Source organism: Ursus arctos, unplaced genomic scaffold, assembly GCF_023065955.2.
Source record: "Ursus arctos isolate Adak ecotype North America unplaced genomic scaffold, UrsArc2.0 scaffold_8, whole genome shotgun sequence".
Classification (NCBI taxonomy): Eukaryota; Metazoa; Chordata; class Mammalia; order Carnivora; family Ursidae; genus Ursus; species Ursus arctos.
Genome location: NW_026623100.1, coordinates 17161394 through 17180247, shown reverse-complemented (window position 1 = coordinate 17180247; position 18854 = coordinate 17161394). Strand labels below are relative to the sequence as shown.

At 42.0% G+C, this 18854-nt stretch overlaps 1 protein-coding gene across 1 annotated transcript in view; it reads left to right on the top strand.

The window, feature by feature from the left end:
• LHCGR (luteinizing hormone/choriogonadotropin receptor) overlaps nucleotides 1–18854 on the top strand; it is a 52897-nt gene that overhangs the window by 16454 nt on the left and 17589 nt on the right. The window contains exons 2-6 of the mRNA XM_026486224.4: nucleotides 1855–1926; nucleotides 4096–4170; nucleotides 7315–7389; nucleotides 9416–9490; nucleotides 9579–9656. Of these exons, the coding sequence (XP_026342009.2) occupies nucleotides 1855–1926; nucleotides 4096–4170; nucleotides 7315–7389; nucleotides 9416–9490; nucleotides 9579–9656 (375 nt within the window). The remainder of the gene's footprint in view (nucleotides 1–1854; nucleotides 1927–4095; nucleotides 4171–7314; nucleotides 7390–9415; nucleotides 9491–9578; nucleotides 9657–18854) is intronic.

Below are 18854 nucleotides of genomic sequence, written 5' to 3'. Positions count from 1 at the left end.
AGAAACAACCAAAACGTTGTTCTTCAATTGATGAATGGACTTTTAAAATGTGGTAAATACACACACACACACACACACACACACACACACACACACACAGAGGAATATTTTTCAGCCATAAAAAAGAAGGAAATCCTGCCATTTGTGATAGAATAGATGCATCTGGAGGGCACTATACCAAGTGAAATAAGCCAGACAGAGAAGACAAATGCTGTATGATATCACTTATATGTGGAATCTAAAAAAAACAAAACCAAAAAGAGCCAATTTCCTATGAACAGAAAAGAGAATCATGGTTGCCAGGGGCTGTGGGGAGGAGAAAACGAGTAGCTATACATCAAAGGGCACAAACTTTGAGTTATAAGACTACATTTGGATGATCTAGTGAGAGTAGATTTTAAGTGTTCTCACCCCCCTCAAAAAGAGTTAACTATGTGAGGTGACAGATGTGTTAATTTTCTTAATCTTGGTAATGATTCCACAATGTATGTGTATATCAAATCCCCACACCATACACTTTAAGTATATACAATTATATTTGTCATTATTCCTCAATAAAGTTTGGGGTGGGAGGAGAAAGAGACTGGGTGAGGAATCGCATACTTTGGCCCAATATCGCACCATGGAAAGAACATTTGGACTCAGTCTGCTTGGTCATGTTACTTTGTTCAGGCTACTGAATCTCTTTGTGATCCTCTTCTGCTGCTATCAAAGGGAAATACCCACCTCACACCATTGTTGAGTGGATAAAATAAGGTTATAGGCGGGTGTGCACAGCTCGCATAGCACCTTACGCCAGTAGCAAGTCCCTACTGAGACCGTAAGACATCTGCCTGATTCAAATACACTTCTGAGGCCGAAGGTGTTCTTTTCCGGCAACCAAGACAGTCTGCTTTGTAGACAGGTGAAAAGCAAGGCAGCGTCTCCCACCTCTACTCTCATATTCCTGATACTCACTTCCCACCTGAAATGTCCTCGTCCACTCCCCGCCTCTCTGCCAGTGCTTGCTCCAAAACCCTGAACCTGTAGATGCTTGATAAATGCTGGTTGAACATTCATCCCTGTCCTTTAGCGGGTGTACATCACCCTGTTCCGCTTTTGCTATTGCTGAGTAATTGCTCTTTTCTCAACTTTTACGTAATGCGTAACTTTTGTCTCAAGAACACTCAGATTGTTCCTTTGAATATACGTGAGCGCCTGAAGGAAATGCTCTGTAGACGTTCCTCCAAAATGGCATGAGACACCCATGTGATTGAGCTACCATAGCAGCCAAGTGGTCGGTTGGGAAGATACTGAAATCGCCTGTCTGGGGAAGATGGGATGGGTCAAAATAGGAACATGTTCCTAGTGAATCTTCCTTTCTCCTGCCCGCCTGGCTTCCAATTGTATTGTCACCAGTCACTTCTCCACTTCACCCCAGACAGTTTCTTTTCCATCTTCCCAACCAGGCCTATGGGGCCACCCTAGAACTATTTATCAACTATTTACTTGGTGCCAAGCCCTGTTCTTTACGTGGCTTATCTTGATGAATCATCTAACAACACTGTGAAGCAAGAGTTATTATTCCAATTTTATAGATGAAGAAACTGAAATGAAGGGCTTACATAACGTCCTCAGGATCACCTGGCCAGGTGGTAGGAGAGTGGAGATTTGAACCCAGATGTCTGAGCCCAAAGTTCAGGATCTTACAAAATAACATATTCTTTGATAAAGACCAAGAGTGAGTCATGGCACATCTCTATAGACACACGTGCGCGTGTGTGCACACAGACACACACACACATTTTATTCATGAACTTTAAAGGTACCCAGTCTTAAATATTAAACTCTTGGCTTTCCTTTCTTCTTTTCTAGATCACTCACCTATCTCCCTATCAAACTAATCCCACCTCAAGCTTTCAGAGGACTTAATGAGGTCATAAAAATGTAAGTAAGATACTGCATATCAAAAGACATTCATAATTGGAATAATACAATTTTTGTAAGAGAAAACATAGTTGAAAAGGGATAGTTTTTCTAGGAGAGAAACTGTCTTAAAGAAACGCCATATTTTTATCTTTATAATACAAATAACATCTAGGGACCTTTGAAGAAAAGTATGATTTTCAAGAGTCATTAAGTTCTGGATAATTAACCTTGCTTCAATGAACTGAATGCATTCTGATAAGTGATGATAAACTTCTCAAGTAGAAAAGAAAATAGATTGCAATCATAAAAACTCTCTTTCTGCTAGAGCAGTTATTCCCTTGTGTCACATTTTTAGATAACACCCACACAGAAGAAAATGTGTTGGAGGTTTATTGTGCATCAGAAGATAATCTTTATATCTAAAATATAATAAGTGTATGACAAAAACACAGTATTTATAGCTGTATTGATAAAAGGCCTTTATCAAAAGTGTAAAGCAACCCAATGATACAGCGCGATCTCACACTTGTGTCAGATGTAACTTCAATCCATTCTCCCTGGGTCTCAGCCTCTAGGGAATAAGACACCATACATGAGAGAGCACTTTCTCAGGAGTCCAGTATTCCAGCATCCTCCTTAATGTTAGTCCACATGAAAAGACCTCAAAGGTCGTTCAGTTCCTAGAGAGCGTCTCTGATCTTAACAATCCACGGGGCTTTCGAAGCCAATCTACGTCTCTAAAGATGCTGCATCATCAATCCTAGCTCCTTGGGGAAACTCTGATTGCTCTTCAGGGTATTAGAAAGCAATGAGGATATTAAAAATCATTCCCTAAGAATTATAGAAACGTCAGTTTCCTTGAACCTAACTCTTCTCCTTCTGTTCTCAAGTTGAAATGTTGAGTTTTGATAACTTTTAATGCATTAGACCTCCTCATGAGAAAAGCAGCCACAGCTAAAGAAACAAACCATTAGGGACAAATAAAATGAATCAGTCCAGGAATAATCCATTACTGTGTTGTTCATAACAGACATTCCCTGCCTTAGGCTCAGCCTTTCTGTGGGCTAAAGCTCTCAAGTCTGAAGGCTTCAGTGAATGTTAACCTTAGAAACACCCAAATGTGCAATTTGCGAATTTGAGACTTTTTTCTCAGTTGGCAGCAAATGGTAGCTTATGTTGGGATTTTAGGGTGACATTGACATTACCTGCATGCCTGGGATGGTATATGGCAAAGCTGTTCCTTTACGTTTATTTTTTTTTTTAATCCATTTTTTAAAAAATCCATTCAGGGGTGCCTGGATGGCTCAGTTGGTTGGGCATTCGACTCCTGGTTTCGCCTCAGGTTGAGATCTCGGCGTCGTGAGATCAAGCCTCACGTCAGGCTCTATGCTAGGCACAGAGTCTGCTTGGGATTCTCTGCCTCTCCCGCTGCCCCTTCCAGTGTTCACTCTCTCTCTCTAAAATAAATAAATACATAAAATCTTAAAAAAAAAAAAAAAAAACTCCACTCACTAATCCATTCATTCATTCGTACTCTATGCACCAGGCAATATGAAGTCACCACAGACTCAGAAGTGAACAGGATGTACTCCTTGTCCTCATTTTGCCAAAAGAGAAAAATAGTCAAAGAAATAGACAGTTACAACCCAGAAAGAACGCTGACCACCTTGCAATTGCCTCAGAGCAGGATTTTGGGAAAAGGAGAAAGAGCTACGAAACAATGAATACAACCCAAATTAAATCCTCACGAGAGTGAGGGAGTTGGGAATTCAGACATCCAGATCCTGGTCCTGAGCCTTCCCATAAGCACTTTTTGCCTCTCCTCTGGAGAGTCTCAATTTCCAAAGCTGTAATACAAGAGAATCTGACTAGATTTTCTCAAAAGATTTGCCCACATCTCACAATCTGTGACTCTGAGCCTTAGATAAACAAGAAAAAAAACCTGTCACATACACAGGGGTTACTGAAACCTGCATTATCAACAGCCCCTGGGTTATAGACGCCTATCGATGCTCCTAAAGGGAGATGGTAGCACTTCAGGATGTGAGGACAACGTGAGGCATCCCTGTTTCTTTTTTAAAAGGACACGCTGGAGCCCCCAGTTGTTAGGTCCCACACAGCTTATTATGATGCATGCATGGTCATTTCTTTCATGTTTCTTCTTTTTTTTTCTTTTCTCTCCTCTAGTGAAATCTCTCAAAGTGATTCTCTGGAAAAGATAGAAGCTAATGCCTTTGACAACCTCCTCAATTTGTCTGAAATGTAAGCATCAGCTAACAGATAGTTTATTGCTGTACACTATTACCCTCGCTGGCTGGAGCCCACTCAGTATTTGTATTAAGCATCCACTGCTAGGAATCCAAGAGGAAAAGACTACAGCAATTACTAGGCCTGGGCAGGCACTAATTTCTCTCACTGCAGTGGCCTGAAGGTTGCCATGGTGACAACTGCTTCTCCCTGGGAGCTGTATAAACTCTGAAACATCACAACACAAAGTTGGAAATTAAAATTGACATTGTGGAGTCCTGCCAAGTAGCTCTTTACCTTACGGAAGGGAGGGTGTGAAGTACCTGGGGTAGTGGGGAAATTTGAAAGGGAGCTGAGAGATCATGAATTAGTTCATTGAGACTGTTAGGGCATCTTCATTTATTTACTAAATGATTCTTGGAAATCTACCACATAAAACCCTGGGTTGGACATGTGTATGCTGTTTGTTATTGTTATTGTGATGCTTTAGAATTGATTCCTAAAAACGGTCCTTTCCAAATTATCATTTTCCTCCAATTTACAAAAAAAGGTGGGTGAAGACTGGCTCGATTCAGTTTTCAGAGAATGAACCTCTGACCCAAAGAGGTTAAATGACTTGCCTGAGGTCAGACAGCAAGTCAGTGCCAGAGCTGGGACTAGGAATTGGGTCGTGAGACTCCCAAACCAGGTTTCTTACTGCTGCCTTATTGGCTGAGACGTGAGCTTCTAAAAATGTCACCTGCACAGAAGTTTTGAAAGTTAAGGGAAAGGGAAGGATATTAGCAACAAATATTTTCTTCTTTTTTTTTTAAAGATTTTATTTATTTATTCGACAGAGAGAGACAGCCAGCGAGAGAGGGAACACAAGCAGGGGGAGTGAGAGAGCAAGAAGCAGGCTCATAGCGGAAGAGCCTGATGTGGGGCTCGATCCCGTAACACCGGGATCACGCCCTGAGCCGAAGGCAGACGCTTAACCGCTGTGCCACCCAGGCGCCCCGCAACAAATATTTTCTGCACACTTGTGCCTGGCATTTATTTCCTCGAGGTTGTGTTAATCCTCAAAGTTTCCCTGCAAAGTGGGGTAATTATCCCTTTTGTTCAAGGGAAGGAATGGAGGCTCAGAGAGGTCGGTAACTTGACCAGTGTGGCACCGTAGACAATGGCAGGGCTGAGATTCCACCCCGGCCTGTCTTTCTTCAGAACTTGTGCATCTCCCACCACACCACAAGGCCTCCCTATGAACGGTCCAATTAGCAATTATCTAAAGAGAATTACTGATTGATAAGTATGTGAGTACCTGCCACATGTCCAACCAAGGGTCAAGTGCTGCTGGAATACAGAGGAGGTAAAATATAAATCTTCCCCAGGAGATGACAGTACAGTCAGGGAGGTGAGACTCCCTCTCCAACTGATTATGGGGAAATCCAAAAAAATGGGTAATCAAATGTAGATTTATACTTGGCTAGACTTGGCTGTGAAGTAGGATTTCGGGGTGGGGGGGAGAGGGAAGTGGAGGGGAGAGGTCATCACCATTACAGATGACAGTACTATTCCAGACCTAGAAATCTGCCCAAGTGATAAGGAAGCACAGCTTATACTGAGAACCACCAGAACAGCTTATGATAAATAGATTGCTCATGATGCAACAGAAAGAAAAATAAAATGCTCTAAGGGAAAGTTCATGGACTTTTCCCAAGGAAGGTCCTGAGACTAGGATGTTAGCTCCATACAGGCTCGCTCTGTTCACAGCTGTAGCCCCAGTACCTAGAACAATGCCTGGCACATGTAGGTGCTTAATAAATGTTTGTTGAGTGAGGGAATGTATGGAAGAGTAGTTTAAGGTCAGACCCCAAAAGCTCTTTAAGAAGTAAAAGTTCCTTCCACCCTACCTATATAATGCCTTACATGGCCCAGGAATGCTTGACTAAGTTGTTGTAAAAATAACTACAACAAAACAGCACTTACCTCTAAACAATCAAAAGGACATATAAGATGGAAACAGGCACCAGTGGTGGGTAACTATAGTAAGGGGGAGCGAACACTAGACTCGGAGTCCAAAAACCTGAGTTCACTTCCAAGTTGTGCCACTTCTCAGCTGTGTGACTAGAAATAAATCATTCAATCCCCTGATTTCATTAACTATAATAATAATTGTTAACATTGGTCAAAGCCTTACTGTGAGCCAGAAACATGCATTTACTTCTCAAAAACTACCCTAAGAAGAAACTATGCTTTAAGTGATGTATCCAAGGTCACACAATGAGTAAAACAAGGTTGTAAAACCAAACTGACTCCAGAGCCCCTCCAACTAAACAATACACTACATTTTCTCTATAGAACAAGAGTAATTATCATTTCTTCGGGTGGTTGCGGCATAGGGTTAGAGAGCCAAAGGCATTTATTGGCCTTTTATTGGATCCAAAGTAGACGGGCAACTGTGGCTACTTCTCAAAGGGTCAAAGCCACTGGAGAAGTAGGGAGAAGGGCAACCACACCACTGGGAGTCATGGCTGTACTTTTATACTCTACAAAGCCCTGCCTCCTACATTATCTTTACCTATTCTATTACTCACTACATACCAACCTATGAGGTAGGAAGAGTGCACATTAATATTCTCAATTTATAGAAGGTCACACCAGCTCAGGGACGGTGGGAGGCCGTGCACCATCACACAGCAAATTATCTATACAGTGGGCATAAAATCTCCCCACATCGAAGGCCCTGGACTGATCCAAAGACTGAGTGCCTGTCTGGATCATTGGTCAGTGTGGCTGCCAGCCCAGTATGTAGAAGACCAGTTTCCCTGTAAGGGAGACTGGCCAATTTGCTCATCTGACCTGGGAGTGGAATCTCCCATCACCCTCAGTGTGTAGGCTCCATGGTGGAGCCGGGTCTACTTGGCCGGGAGTCCTGGAAGTTGGTGCTGCCTCACCGAGTGGGACAGAACAGACTCCCAGCTATGATGTTTACACCTGCCTCGGCCAAACATGGCTCTTACATGCAGTTTTTATCCCCAGGCTCTCAGGAGCTCCTCTCAAGCATATGAAAGTCACTTGATTTTTGTTGACGCCATTTTCAGCCAGCATGTTTTGGTAACTATGGTCTTGTACATTCCAAACAATACATATTTCTTAAAACAGCTCCTTCTCTCTTTACAGACTGATCCAGAACACCAAAAACCTGGTGTACATCGAGCCTGGAGCATTTAGAAATCTTCCCCGGTTAAAATACCTGTGAGGATTTTTCCTTTTTGAGCAACTGGGGACAGAAACTGGGTATCTGATGAAAATCAAAACAATTAAAATATTGGGAAGATTTTTTTAACTATATACTTAGCATCATTTGCACGTCTGTCCTCAGCCTTCGGATTAAAATTTAATCACATTTCTTGTCAGCCACCAGGCTGGGTGCTTTCTGAATCCATATAACTGGCTCCCAACGTTTTCACTCTCCAGAAAGCACATGAACAGAATATCTCTCCTTGCAATGATTTTCAAAACTGACAGTGGGGGGGGGGGTCATGACACTTGAAAAGGGGTAAATCAGAATCGCTAAGGTGAGGTTGGTGATGCAGACAGAGCACAGGTGAAAGTAGGAGAGGCAATTCTGATTTGACACCCACCCCTGGTTAAGAATGACTGATTCCTTCATCTCATTTGTTCCTTTATGCATTAAGTGAAAACTTTTTTAAGTATTGCCTTGAGGTAGGCACTGTGTCATATAAACTAGATCACTGTTTTCTGTTTCCCATTAAATCTTATTAAGTCCACTAGTTAGAATTATAAGTTGAGTACCACGGGAACCCAGCAGATTCATTGCCTTGCCAGCGAAACCAAAAATTCCTGAAACTTGATACAATCTATAAACTATGGACCACTATGGATCTTCTCAGCGGTCAAGCAGTCACTTATTCACACAGAAAAGTGTAAACCCTCTAACACAGAGGTCCTCTTTTCTTCCTGATAAGTTAAATTTCATAAAATCTCCAGAGGATGGGAGTCCACAAACCCCACCACTTAAAAAAAAAACAAAAACAAAAACAACAAACCTGCAGAGGGAAGGGAGGACATCTCCCTGGGTCTGGTGTCATCTGTACAGCCTTGCCCTGGGGCCACCTACAGGAGCTGCTGCTGCACAAGGATAGCTCCTTTGAAAGCTCTAACACCGCATAGCTCCTAGACCAGGTGTTCTGCTTTTCCAGGCCTCCAAGGCTGTGCAGGACACATAAACATCTGCGTTGTCAACCACTTCAGAAAAACATAAGGAAAAAAAAAAAAGAAAGAAAACATAAGAAAATCCCAGGACCAAATTTGACCACTACAGTCCCTCGTTATCTAAGAATCATTGTCTCTATTAAATAGCATTTTCACCCCTCAAACAAGTGATAGTCCCCCAACCCCAGTACACATTGCTGTCAGAGTTACAATGCCATCACCAGCCACAGAGAGGGCAAAGATTCAGTGCGATCTGGGGTTATAGGTAAGAAGGAGCCCAAGGAGAGACCTGGCTTCCTTCCGTTGTCACCAGAGTGTGAGGAAGTTCCTATCAGTTTCTGCAGGCCCGCACAGGGGAATTGAAAACTCCGCTCGGGGAAATCTGGATGCCTGGACTCCTCTGAAGGAGTCCCACTTTGTGTCCCAATTTAACCTATCACTGAAGTTTCTCTCTTCCCTGAAGCTTAAATAAAAGGTGGGAGGAAGAAGAGCCCTGAGTAGCTCCAGTAACCAAAAGCGTGTTCAGTGATTTCAGTATGTTATCAGGAAGAACTTCCTGCACCACAAGGTAGCTAAAGAAAGAAAGATTTTTAATAATGAGGGATATGGATTTCTCATATGGAGATTAATATTCCTAAAGTGTTTGAGTTAAAACCTATTCCAAAGTAGAGGGATGCTTTCTAGAACTATCAAGAGCAAATTACCAAAAAATAGGATAGAATACAACAGAAAAATGCAATTGATACAATAGGAAAAGACAGGCTGGAAACACAAATATAAATGAAAAAGACCTGAAAATTTAGTTCCGGCCCCTACATCTTTAAACAGGAGTCTTTAGAGCAACTTCTTCTGTAGTGTTAGGGGCTTTAAAGTTCTGACAATCTTCAACAGCTAAAAGTGCTACCAATAAAGACAAACTCAATATTTTTTTAATGTGAAAATAGTCTTTGCAAAGTGCCTTTCTACTGCGCTTATCTTTATGCCTTAATAACAGTCCCTTTTACTCACTCTCTGCCCACACCCCCCCCCCCCGCCCCAATCACAGGAGCATCTGTAACACAGGCATCCGAAAGCTTCCAGATGTTACAAAGATTTTCTCCTCTGAATTTAATTTCATTCTGTAAGTATGAGGCTGATTGCTATGTGTAACAGTTTCCTATTTGCAGCTAAAATTTGGAAAGTAAATATTTCTTATTTTATTCCTCCAGGGAAATTTGTGATAACTTACACATAACCACCATACCAGGAAATGCTTTTCAAGGGATGAATAACGAATCCATAACACTGTGAGTAAACTCCCAGATTCACGTTCTGCCATACAGGCTCCTGCTATTCTCGCTTCTAGTTTGAGGTGAGCTCTTTCTCATCTTTAACCACGTTCCTCATTCACTGGTAACGTTCTTTACGACCTAAAATGCTAAGGGTGAGAGCAGTTGTGCGGGATTGCAGCTGGATCATGTGTTCACACAACCACCAACCAACCCATTCAGTTTAAAATGAATCAGACGGGCCCTGAGGATGGACAGTGACCAAATTTCCAACTGATGAAATTGTTCACTGCATCAATGGCACACTTTGAAGCTGGGAGGGAAACGGATGCCCTGGTTCAAAGAGCACAGAAATTTCAAGTTTCAAATGAGAAGTTTGGAAAGATATTCTTCAAGTAGGTAGGATAGTTGATCGATTGACCCTGCATTCGCTCTCTTACTCTCTCTTGCTCTGATTTTTTTACTTTGCTTCTGAAGAGTACCATCTATACCCATTCCCTACATCCCTAATACTTGAAAATAGTGTCTTTTCCCTTGACGATCACTCATCAGGTTACCCTTTCATGCTGTCTCCTAAGGCCTTGCTGTTCAAAGTATGGCCCATGGACCAGCATCTGCTGCACCTGCCAAGAGCTGGTTAGACACACAGACCCTCTGCACTCAGAACCACTGACTCGGAATCTGCGAGTTCCCAAGTGATTCACACACACAGAAAGTTCGCAGGCCACTGTGCTAGGATAACCCAACCTATTCTCTTCACTGTTCATCTGCCTCACTTCCTTCCCTCTGGGGCCCCTGCCGTCCGCACGTCGGGCACCCGCCTTCGCCCCACCATTCAGAAGGAGGCTTCTGGGCACCATGTCTCACTTATCTCCAAAGTCCAGTGACCCATACTCAATTCTTTTCCCCACATCCATATCCCTCTCTTTGGTTACAGCCCATGGCAGGGTTGTAATGAGTCAATAAATGAGCTTGCCCATAAAGAAAGAGAGAGCATGCATTGAAGGACCCCAAAATGAGGAGATAGTTGTGAAGCAAGAGAAGAGACCATCTCAGAGGACTCTCTTTTATATCATGGATTTTTAATATTGGTATCACCGTACATTGCATTTGAATAGTACTTTTTACTTTGTGTAGGTACAATTCCACACATATAACTGTCATGTTACAAAGCTATAGCCCATGTGCCTCCACCTCAGAGTACTGTAGTGAAAGGAATACGGAGCAGCAACCAAAAAAAAAAAAAAAATCTTTTTTTCAAGATAAATTCTTTACTTGCAGCTCTTAAACAATAGGAAAGAGATAGGAGATCCTAGAAAATCTTCTCTACAGCCTTTCTGCTCCTCTACTTCCCTCACACACTAAAGCTCTTCCAGCTCTATTTATAAAGTATTTCCAACTCACCATGCATGTATCTAGAACTACTCATTTATCACATTCCCCATCAGAGACAGAGCAAAGACGGCATGGGGAGGTACCACAGACCTTAGGATTTGGGGTCTTCCTATGTCTTTAGTGAGAACACAAAAGATATACAATTCATGTTCCCAAGTTGCTCAGAATCTCAATTATGAGGAAATAGAGAAAGTATGGGGGCAAACCTGAAATAATGAAAGAATATTACAAACCAGTAGATATTCACTGTGAGAGTTTATGTTATGCAGAAATGAGAAGTCTTGGAGAAGTCCTCTTGGACTGGATAAGTCAGAGGAGGCTGCACGGTGGAGCTGAGACTTGAGTTAGACCTTGTAGTTTCAGCAACATTGGTATGGGTAAATGTGATAATAGCAGCTAATATTTATACAGCACTTAGTAAAGGCCTGCACTGTTTTTAAGTACTTTTTTTAAAACTCATTTACATTTCACTGCAACCCTATAAAGTAGGGACTATCAGTACGATTTTTAGATGAGGAAACCAAGGTACTCTGAGATTAAGTAATTTGCCCAGGGTGAAGATTTAGACCCTTCTGGCTCCAGAATCACAGTCTTAACCATTACATGGTACCATACACCGAGAAAAGGGGAGTGAGTAGTTTAAGTGAAAGGACATCATGAGCAAAAGCATGGCTGTGGGAAAGAGGACAACAGGATATGTCTTACTGATTGGGGAGTACACACCCAGCTTAAGAAACAGGAAATAGGTTTAGCTAAATGGCAGGGGTGGAGGGGACAATGGCTTGCTGAGTCTTGAATGCTGGAATAAAGGAGTAAAAGCTTAGAAGTAACTCTGACAAAAGTGATAAAAAGAAACCACCCAATAGAGTAGCCTTTATTCAAAGATCACAAATATCCAAGACTTCGAATTTGACCTAAATCTAAAAATAATCAGGACCCAAAGGATACCTGTCCCAGGTAAATGTACAGCCAGAAGAATGAAGTGGAAATGGAATGAATGAAAAGACAGAAGATGTGGAGAACGATCAAGAAGAAAACAAATATTGGGATGATCCACAGCCCCCTGTCAGCTCCCCAGACTGGAGCACCCCACCAAACTCAAGGAACAACCACAGATTCCTTTCACTCATCACATTTCAGCATGTGCACATGAGAGCAGCACGGTATTTTTTATTATGGGGCCATTAATTTATGTTAGTTATGATTTTAAGAAGAATAGTGCCTACCAGCAGGGCATAATTGCCCCACCTCTGAAGTTAATGAGGGTTGCAGATTCATCTCTCCTAGTGGGCCCAGGGGGCCCTGTACTTCCATCCCCTCCTCACTCTCAGCCCTTCATCTGGAAGGGGAGTGATTAGTCATTTGCTTGGCACTTGTTCTCAGCTGAATGGGCCCTTCTGTAAGTGAAGGACCCTGCGGAGAGCCCTGTTGGAGAAAGGGTATTACACTTAAAGAGGAAAGCCTTATTTTCTCAGCTATAAAGTTCAACTCCCTAATTAGAAAAGAATGAAAGCAGGCCTTCTGTCGTCATTAGTAGTAGTATTTGAGATTTGGCTTTTTGTGGAACCTTTCCTGCCCTCCCCTCACCCAAATCTTTATCAACTGTGAGCTCATTTAATGAAAACAAAACACTTCACTTGATGCTGGAGAAGCTCAGGGGGGCTAATGCTAAAACTATGCATTATACTCTTATGTCCCTTTATAGCCACTTTGGCTTTTCATTAAATCTCCTCAAGAGGCCACCTGGAAATGAACCCCCTGAGCGAGCAGGCTTTGGCTACACCACCTTTAAAATATTCTAGATGACTGGTCATACCAGTCTCAAAAAAGAGACAACTTTGATTCACGTCTGGACTCCACAAAAAAAAAAGGAAAGGTCATGGCAACTAATTCTCAGGAAAAGAATGCCTGGCAAAGGATGGCAAGAGTCCAGGCTGCACCTGTGATAAGCCACACTAAAAGGACTGCTGGGTGTTGGAACGGAAAGCCTGGGTTCTAGTCCTGGGCCTGTGTCTAATGACCCTTAGTCAACTTATACCACCCACACATGGCTCTGTCTCTGAGTACCCAATGGGATTATTGATATCTCCTTGTGCAAATTCAATCGCATCGTGTCAAATACATGGCACCACCACGATTAAAAGCAAATATTCAGGGGCACCTGGGTAGCGCAGTCGTTAAGCGTCTGCCTTCGGCTCAGGGCGTGATCCCGGTGTTCTGGGATCGAGTCCCACATTGGGCTCCTCAGCTGTGAGCCTGCTTCTTCCTCCCTACTCCCCCTGCTTGTGTTCCCTCTCTCGCTGGCTGTCTCTCTGTCACATAAATAAATAAAATCTTTAAAAAAAAAAAAAAAAGCAATATTCAGCAATCCAGCTGTTTAAGACCATCCTGAAAACACCATGTCTCATCACCTCTTTTTAAATATTTTTTATTTTAAAAATGTTCAATGGACAAGTAGAGTCACTTTCCATTTGTCTTTCCAATAATACCCCTATACATCTTACCAAGATTTACCAACTATAAGCAGCTTGCCACACCCACCCCATCTCTATATATGTAAGTATATACGACACATTTCCTTTTGGCCAAACCATCCAAAAGAAGTTTATAGATATGATGATACTTCATACCTTAAATACTTCAGCATGTTATCTCCCCAAAACAGGGACATTCTATATAACTACACCATTACACCTCCCCCCCACCAAAAAATAAAAACCATGAATTTAATGACATTGTCCAACCTATAGCCCACATTCCAATAAAAATGTCCTTTATAGAATTTTTTTAAACTCAGAATGCAATCAAAATTTTATTCATTGCACATACGCATTAGTCCTCCCAACCTCACCTCCTACACCACCAAGATCTGCTCCCCCACTTTCCTCTGTTCTTTATGACACCAATTCCTTGAAGGAGCCCAGGCCAGTTGTCTGGATTCATCTGCCTGTATTGTCAGGATTAGATTCAGGTCAACATTTCTGCAAGAACACTGCAAAGGGCATTCTGTGTCTCTCCCAGTGCATCAAACCAGAAGATACGTCGTGCCATGCTCCTTGGCCATTTAAAGTGTGACTGCCAGACATCTTCATTGTAAGGGCACATTCTTCCCTTTGTCATTAATAATAAACCATAGTGGGATACTTTGAGTTGGTGCAACTAGCCCATTGGCCAACAACCGTTCATCTAATGCTTTCAGCATCAACTGATTATTCGGTTATTATTCAAGGAGTTACAAAATGGAAGTTTTAAGGTTCATCATTCTTCTACATTTATTACCAGTGCTCTTCTGTAAAAGAAGAAGAAGAATCCTCTCCTTCTCTATCGCTCTCTTTTTTAAGTATCACTGTGGAAGTAGATTTTTCAAAAATTTTATTCAATATATTATAATCCATTGCTGTCATCATTCTTTTGGATGCCTGTCATCTTTTTGCTATTACGTATGGTGAAGTCATATAAGATGACATGAACTTGGCCGAGGGGAACTTGAAGGGAAACATAACAACTCAGTGCGGCTGAAAAGCAGGAGGTATGCCCACATCAGAGAGAGGATTCCCTTGTCATTGAGACTAGGAGCCCCACAGAAACGGGGGACTTCTGATGAACATTCAAAACTAGGGTCATGGCCGCATATAGAGATCGGCCTGGTGACAATGACTGGTGACAAGTTATCCATACAAGTTAACCACGGCCAGGGCGGGCACTCAAGAAGTATCTTCATACACTTCATACACAGGAATTATTCAGGTATAAAAGGATGCCAGCAAAATACCACAGGGAGAAGAAAGTGGTGAATTTAGGAGCCCTGTTCTTTAGGTAGGTATCTGATTAGTCATTTCATAAAAATTTGCTTAAAGATATATCACCATGTGGCATATTTTCTAAAATAGAAACCCTGAGGCCACTTTTTGAGACCCTGCAGATCTGCAGACACAAATTAAGCTTTCTTCTTTAAAATCATCCCAAAACTAGGTGGTTACATGATCCAAAAGGAAACCATGGCAGACCATTTAATACTGTTAATATAACCCTAGAAATGCTTTTAAAGCCCCAGGAATATTTGGAGTTTGTTTCAAGGTGTCATTCAGAATGAGAGTATCATCTGTGATTAAGTTCTAAAACCTGAACCTTATTTTGAATAAAAAGGTGACATTCTCTCTTTTTGAATCACAATTACTGACATTTGAATAGAGAACACAGACAATGCTTTAAAGTAAGGTGCAGCTATTGTAATACAGAAGGGGGAAAAAATCATTTCTGTGCTTGTGACAGCATCCTCAAGGCAAAGGGAGCCGTCCTCATTTAATTCTGACACCATGATGTTCTGGGGAAAAAGTTATCTGAAGTGACTCTCCAGATGTTTTAAGGGGCATTTTAAAGCATTGTGCAGGCCTGACAGCAGGAGGCCTCCCACTCACATTCGTAACTTCTCCAAAGTAAGAAAGCCACTGTTTTAATCAAAACAAAGCAACACATTCTATTGTGTGCAACTGGTAAGAACAAAGCTGAAGAGCAGCAGCTGAAAAGGAAACAGTGAGCCCCACTCTTCGGGAAGTCAGGACAAGCAGGACCCAGAATATTAAAAAAAAAAAAAAAAAAAAAAAGACCTGAAAAATGTCCCAATACAAGCATGTCAATGATGCCAACACAGACCAAAGATGTTTAAGGGCCTCTGGAGAGTGAGTGCATGTGAGGCAGCCCAGGTCACTAAACTGACCTGCTCCACCAAGAACAGGAAGGCCCCTACCCCAGTGGACAACAGCTCAATTAAACGGACTGCTACATTTCATGGAAATCCTGTCCAGAGCATGGCAAGGGAGACCCTCTATTCTGGTCAGAGAGATGGAGCTACTATAAAATATAATAATAATAATAATAATAATAATAATAATAATAATGGCAACACATTAAGCATTTACTGTGTTCCGGGACTTATTTCTACATGCTTAACATATGTTTAGCATTTTAATCCACCCAACAGCCTTTTGAGGTCGGTACTATTCTTATCATCCCTATTTTCAGATTAGGAAATTAAGACACAAAGAGGTTAAGTAACTGCCTAAAGTAACTTAGCTAGTAAGTAGCGAGCTGGGATTCAAGCCCCGCAGTTGGGCTGAAGACTTGCAGCTGCACTTAGAGCAATGGCATTGTAAACCCCACTAAAAATATATATATATATAAAATCCTAATATGTATCAAAACTAGGATCAGGACAGCACGTAACAGTGATGGGGAATGGGCATCCAGACAACTGATGGCAGCTTTGCTTTGCTCAAAACAGAGTAGGAGCTACTTTTTCTCAATTCACTATACATATAGCTCCATCACTTAGAAGGTAGGGAAAGCAGTAAGGGAACCAGACTCTGGACTCAGTTCTATCCAGCAAACCATCTGATCTGCGTGTGGAAATGATGAGAGCTGTATCATCCTATGCTGTACCCTAGGGCAAGGCGCCCCAAAGTGGCATGCCCAAGCTCACTGGGAGAGCTTTTTATAGAAGTGCATATTCCAGAACACCACTACCAGATTCTGATTCCACAGCTCTGCAGGGCACCTGCCCGGTGGGTCTGAGTCTGCATTTCTGGCAAGCAGCTCCAGTTGATTCTGAGTCAGTGAATGAAGGAAGGGCAATGCTTTGACAAACCCTGGCCGAGACTCTAAGAAATCCAATTTCAAAGAAGTTCAGAGAAAAGTCTGATACGATTCCTTCATCTACAAGAGATTGCTGTAAAGGAATTCAAACCCCCAAATGATAAGGGACTGCCAAAGAATCATAGTCTAAGTGTGAAATTAAAAAAAGAATTCTTTCTTTGAGCTGCTAAGGAGGCAAGAAGGTTGTACGTAATTATACAACAGAGATAAACCAAGTAACTATCCCCTCAAATTCTAGAAAACTACTGAAAAACGACACCCGATAATCCATTACAGAGTACAGTTAAGAGCTCATTGGTGAAGTTGTAAATTCAAAATTTCAGAAGAAAGCACAGGACAGCAGGAGAAGCGAGAGAAGCCTGTTCCTTACGTGGAAGGTCAAGGCTACTGCTCCTCCCAGCCTGTTGACTGAGCTCCTACCCCCACACACATAAGCACTACACATATACCACAAGATGAAATTCCATCCTTGTTCTATTTAACAAAGGCTAGAGACCCCTTGCGGACAACAGCCACCTAGAATAGGAACAGCTGGGGAAGGTGTCTAAACTGTTTCTTAAGCCGCACCCACCAGCCCATCCCTACGTGGCCATGCAACCACCAGCAACCCTGTAAAGGGAAGCTAGGCTCTTGCCAGACGCTGGAGCTTAATTTTATGTTATACCGTAGCTCTTTCTCACTTGAGTATTACATCATGGCTCATGAAGAACTTACACAAATAATTCTAAGACTGTGACTTTCAAACGTGCTTGGATGACTATGATTTATAGTAAGAAATTCATCTTACATATACCCATTTGTTCATCCAATTCATTTAACATATATTTACTGTAATCCTCCCAAGGGGCAGGCACTGTTCTAGACGCAGGAGATTCCGTAAGAAACAGAACAGTTTGCAATCCTTGCTCTCCTGAAGCTTACATTCTGCTGGGGAAGGCAGATGATGAACGCGTATGATATAATCACACGTCAGATGCTGATAAAGCCACAGAGGAAACACAAATCTAGGGGGGATGGGAACGTGGGAATGCTGGGAGTTTAATGGGCAATGAAGAAAGCCTGCACGAAGAACATGACATCAAGCACAGCCCTGCAGGAGGAGGAAGAGGGCCCATGTGGATATCTCAGGGAAGAAAAATGAAAACAAAGAGTGAAACTGCTGTGCTGGACGTAGCCCGAGACAGTGTGTTCTGGTCCCATTTCTGCCTATGGTGGGCTTTATTTAGACAAGTCACTTTCCTTTCTGAGTCTCTTCCCTTCTTTGTAAAATGAAGGTGTGCCACTTGATCCTCTCCAAGCTCATTCCTGGCTCCAGCATTTCCCAACAGCTGTCTTGATAAGCCTCTTAACGTCTTATATTAGGCAGACGTATATGTATCTATATATATGTGTATGTATACTTTTATGTACATATAACATAGAAAAATGGTGGAACAAATTCCATAAATAGTACTACCCTAATTACATGCAACACACTCCAATATTTTCCATTTTGTCCTATTCTGTTCTATTTCATTTTGCTAAATGCTGATTGCACCCAACTAAACTGATTTCACTATCTGCTAATTGGTCTTAAAGAACCACTTACAGGCATCGAAATCTTCTTGGTTAGGGAGCCAAATACGGCATCAGCAAAACAAAAAAAAATCCTTTCCATGGAAAAGAAAAGCTAAGTCAGTAGTGGAGCCTTCCTCTGCCCCGCATTTCAGCCTCTCAGAAAGCCCACATGCCACACAGGCCTGTAGAAGTAGAGGCGAGACTTGAGAGTTAGTCAAATGGCTCTGGCCACTAATTCTGCTTCTACTCCGACTTTCTTTAACCTTGAGCAAACTGCACCACAACAGTGAGACTTGGAAATGATAATGAGGATAAAGTCACAGTATACATGTAGAATGACTAATCAAGTATCTGGCTCTTAATAAACACTTTATAAACAAACCAATCGGTGATGGTGCCGCTGGTGGAAGTGAAGCCAAAGTAGAGCAGAAACGAAAACAAAGCAAAACAAAACCAAAAACCAGCTCCACTCACCAGCTCCTTAGAATCCAAAAGGTTAGAGAAACAGAGCTAGATTTTGTGAATGCCAGTAATTATTTTAGGAATAAATGTCACAGAGGGAAGAATGTGTGATTCCAAAATGTGCTTCTTTTACTGCTAAATCCTCTCTCC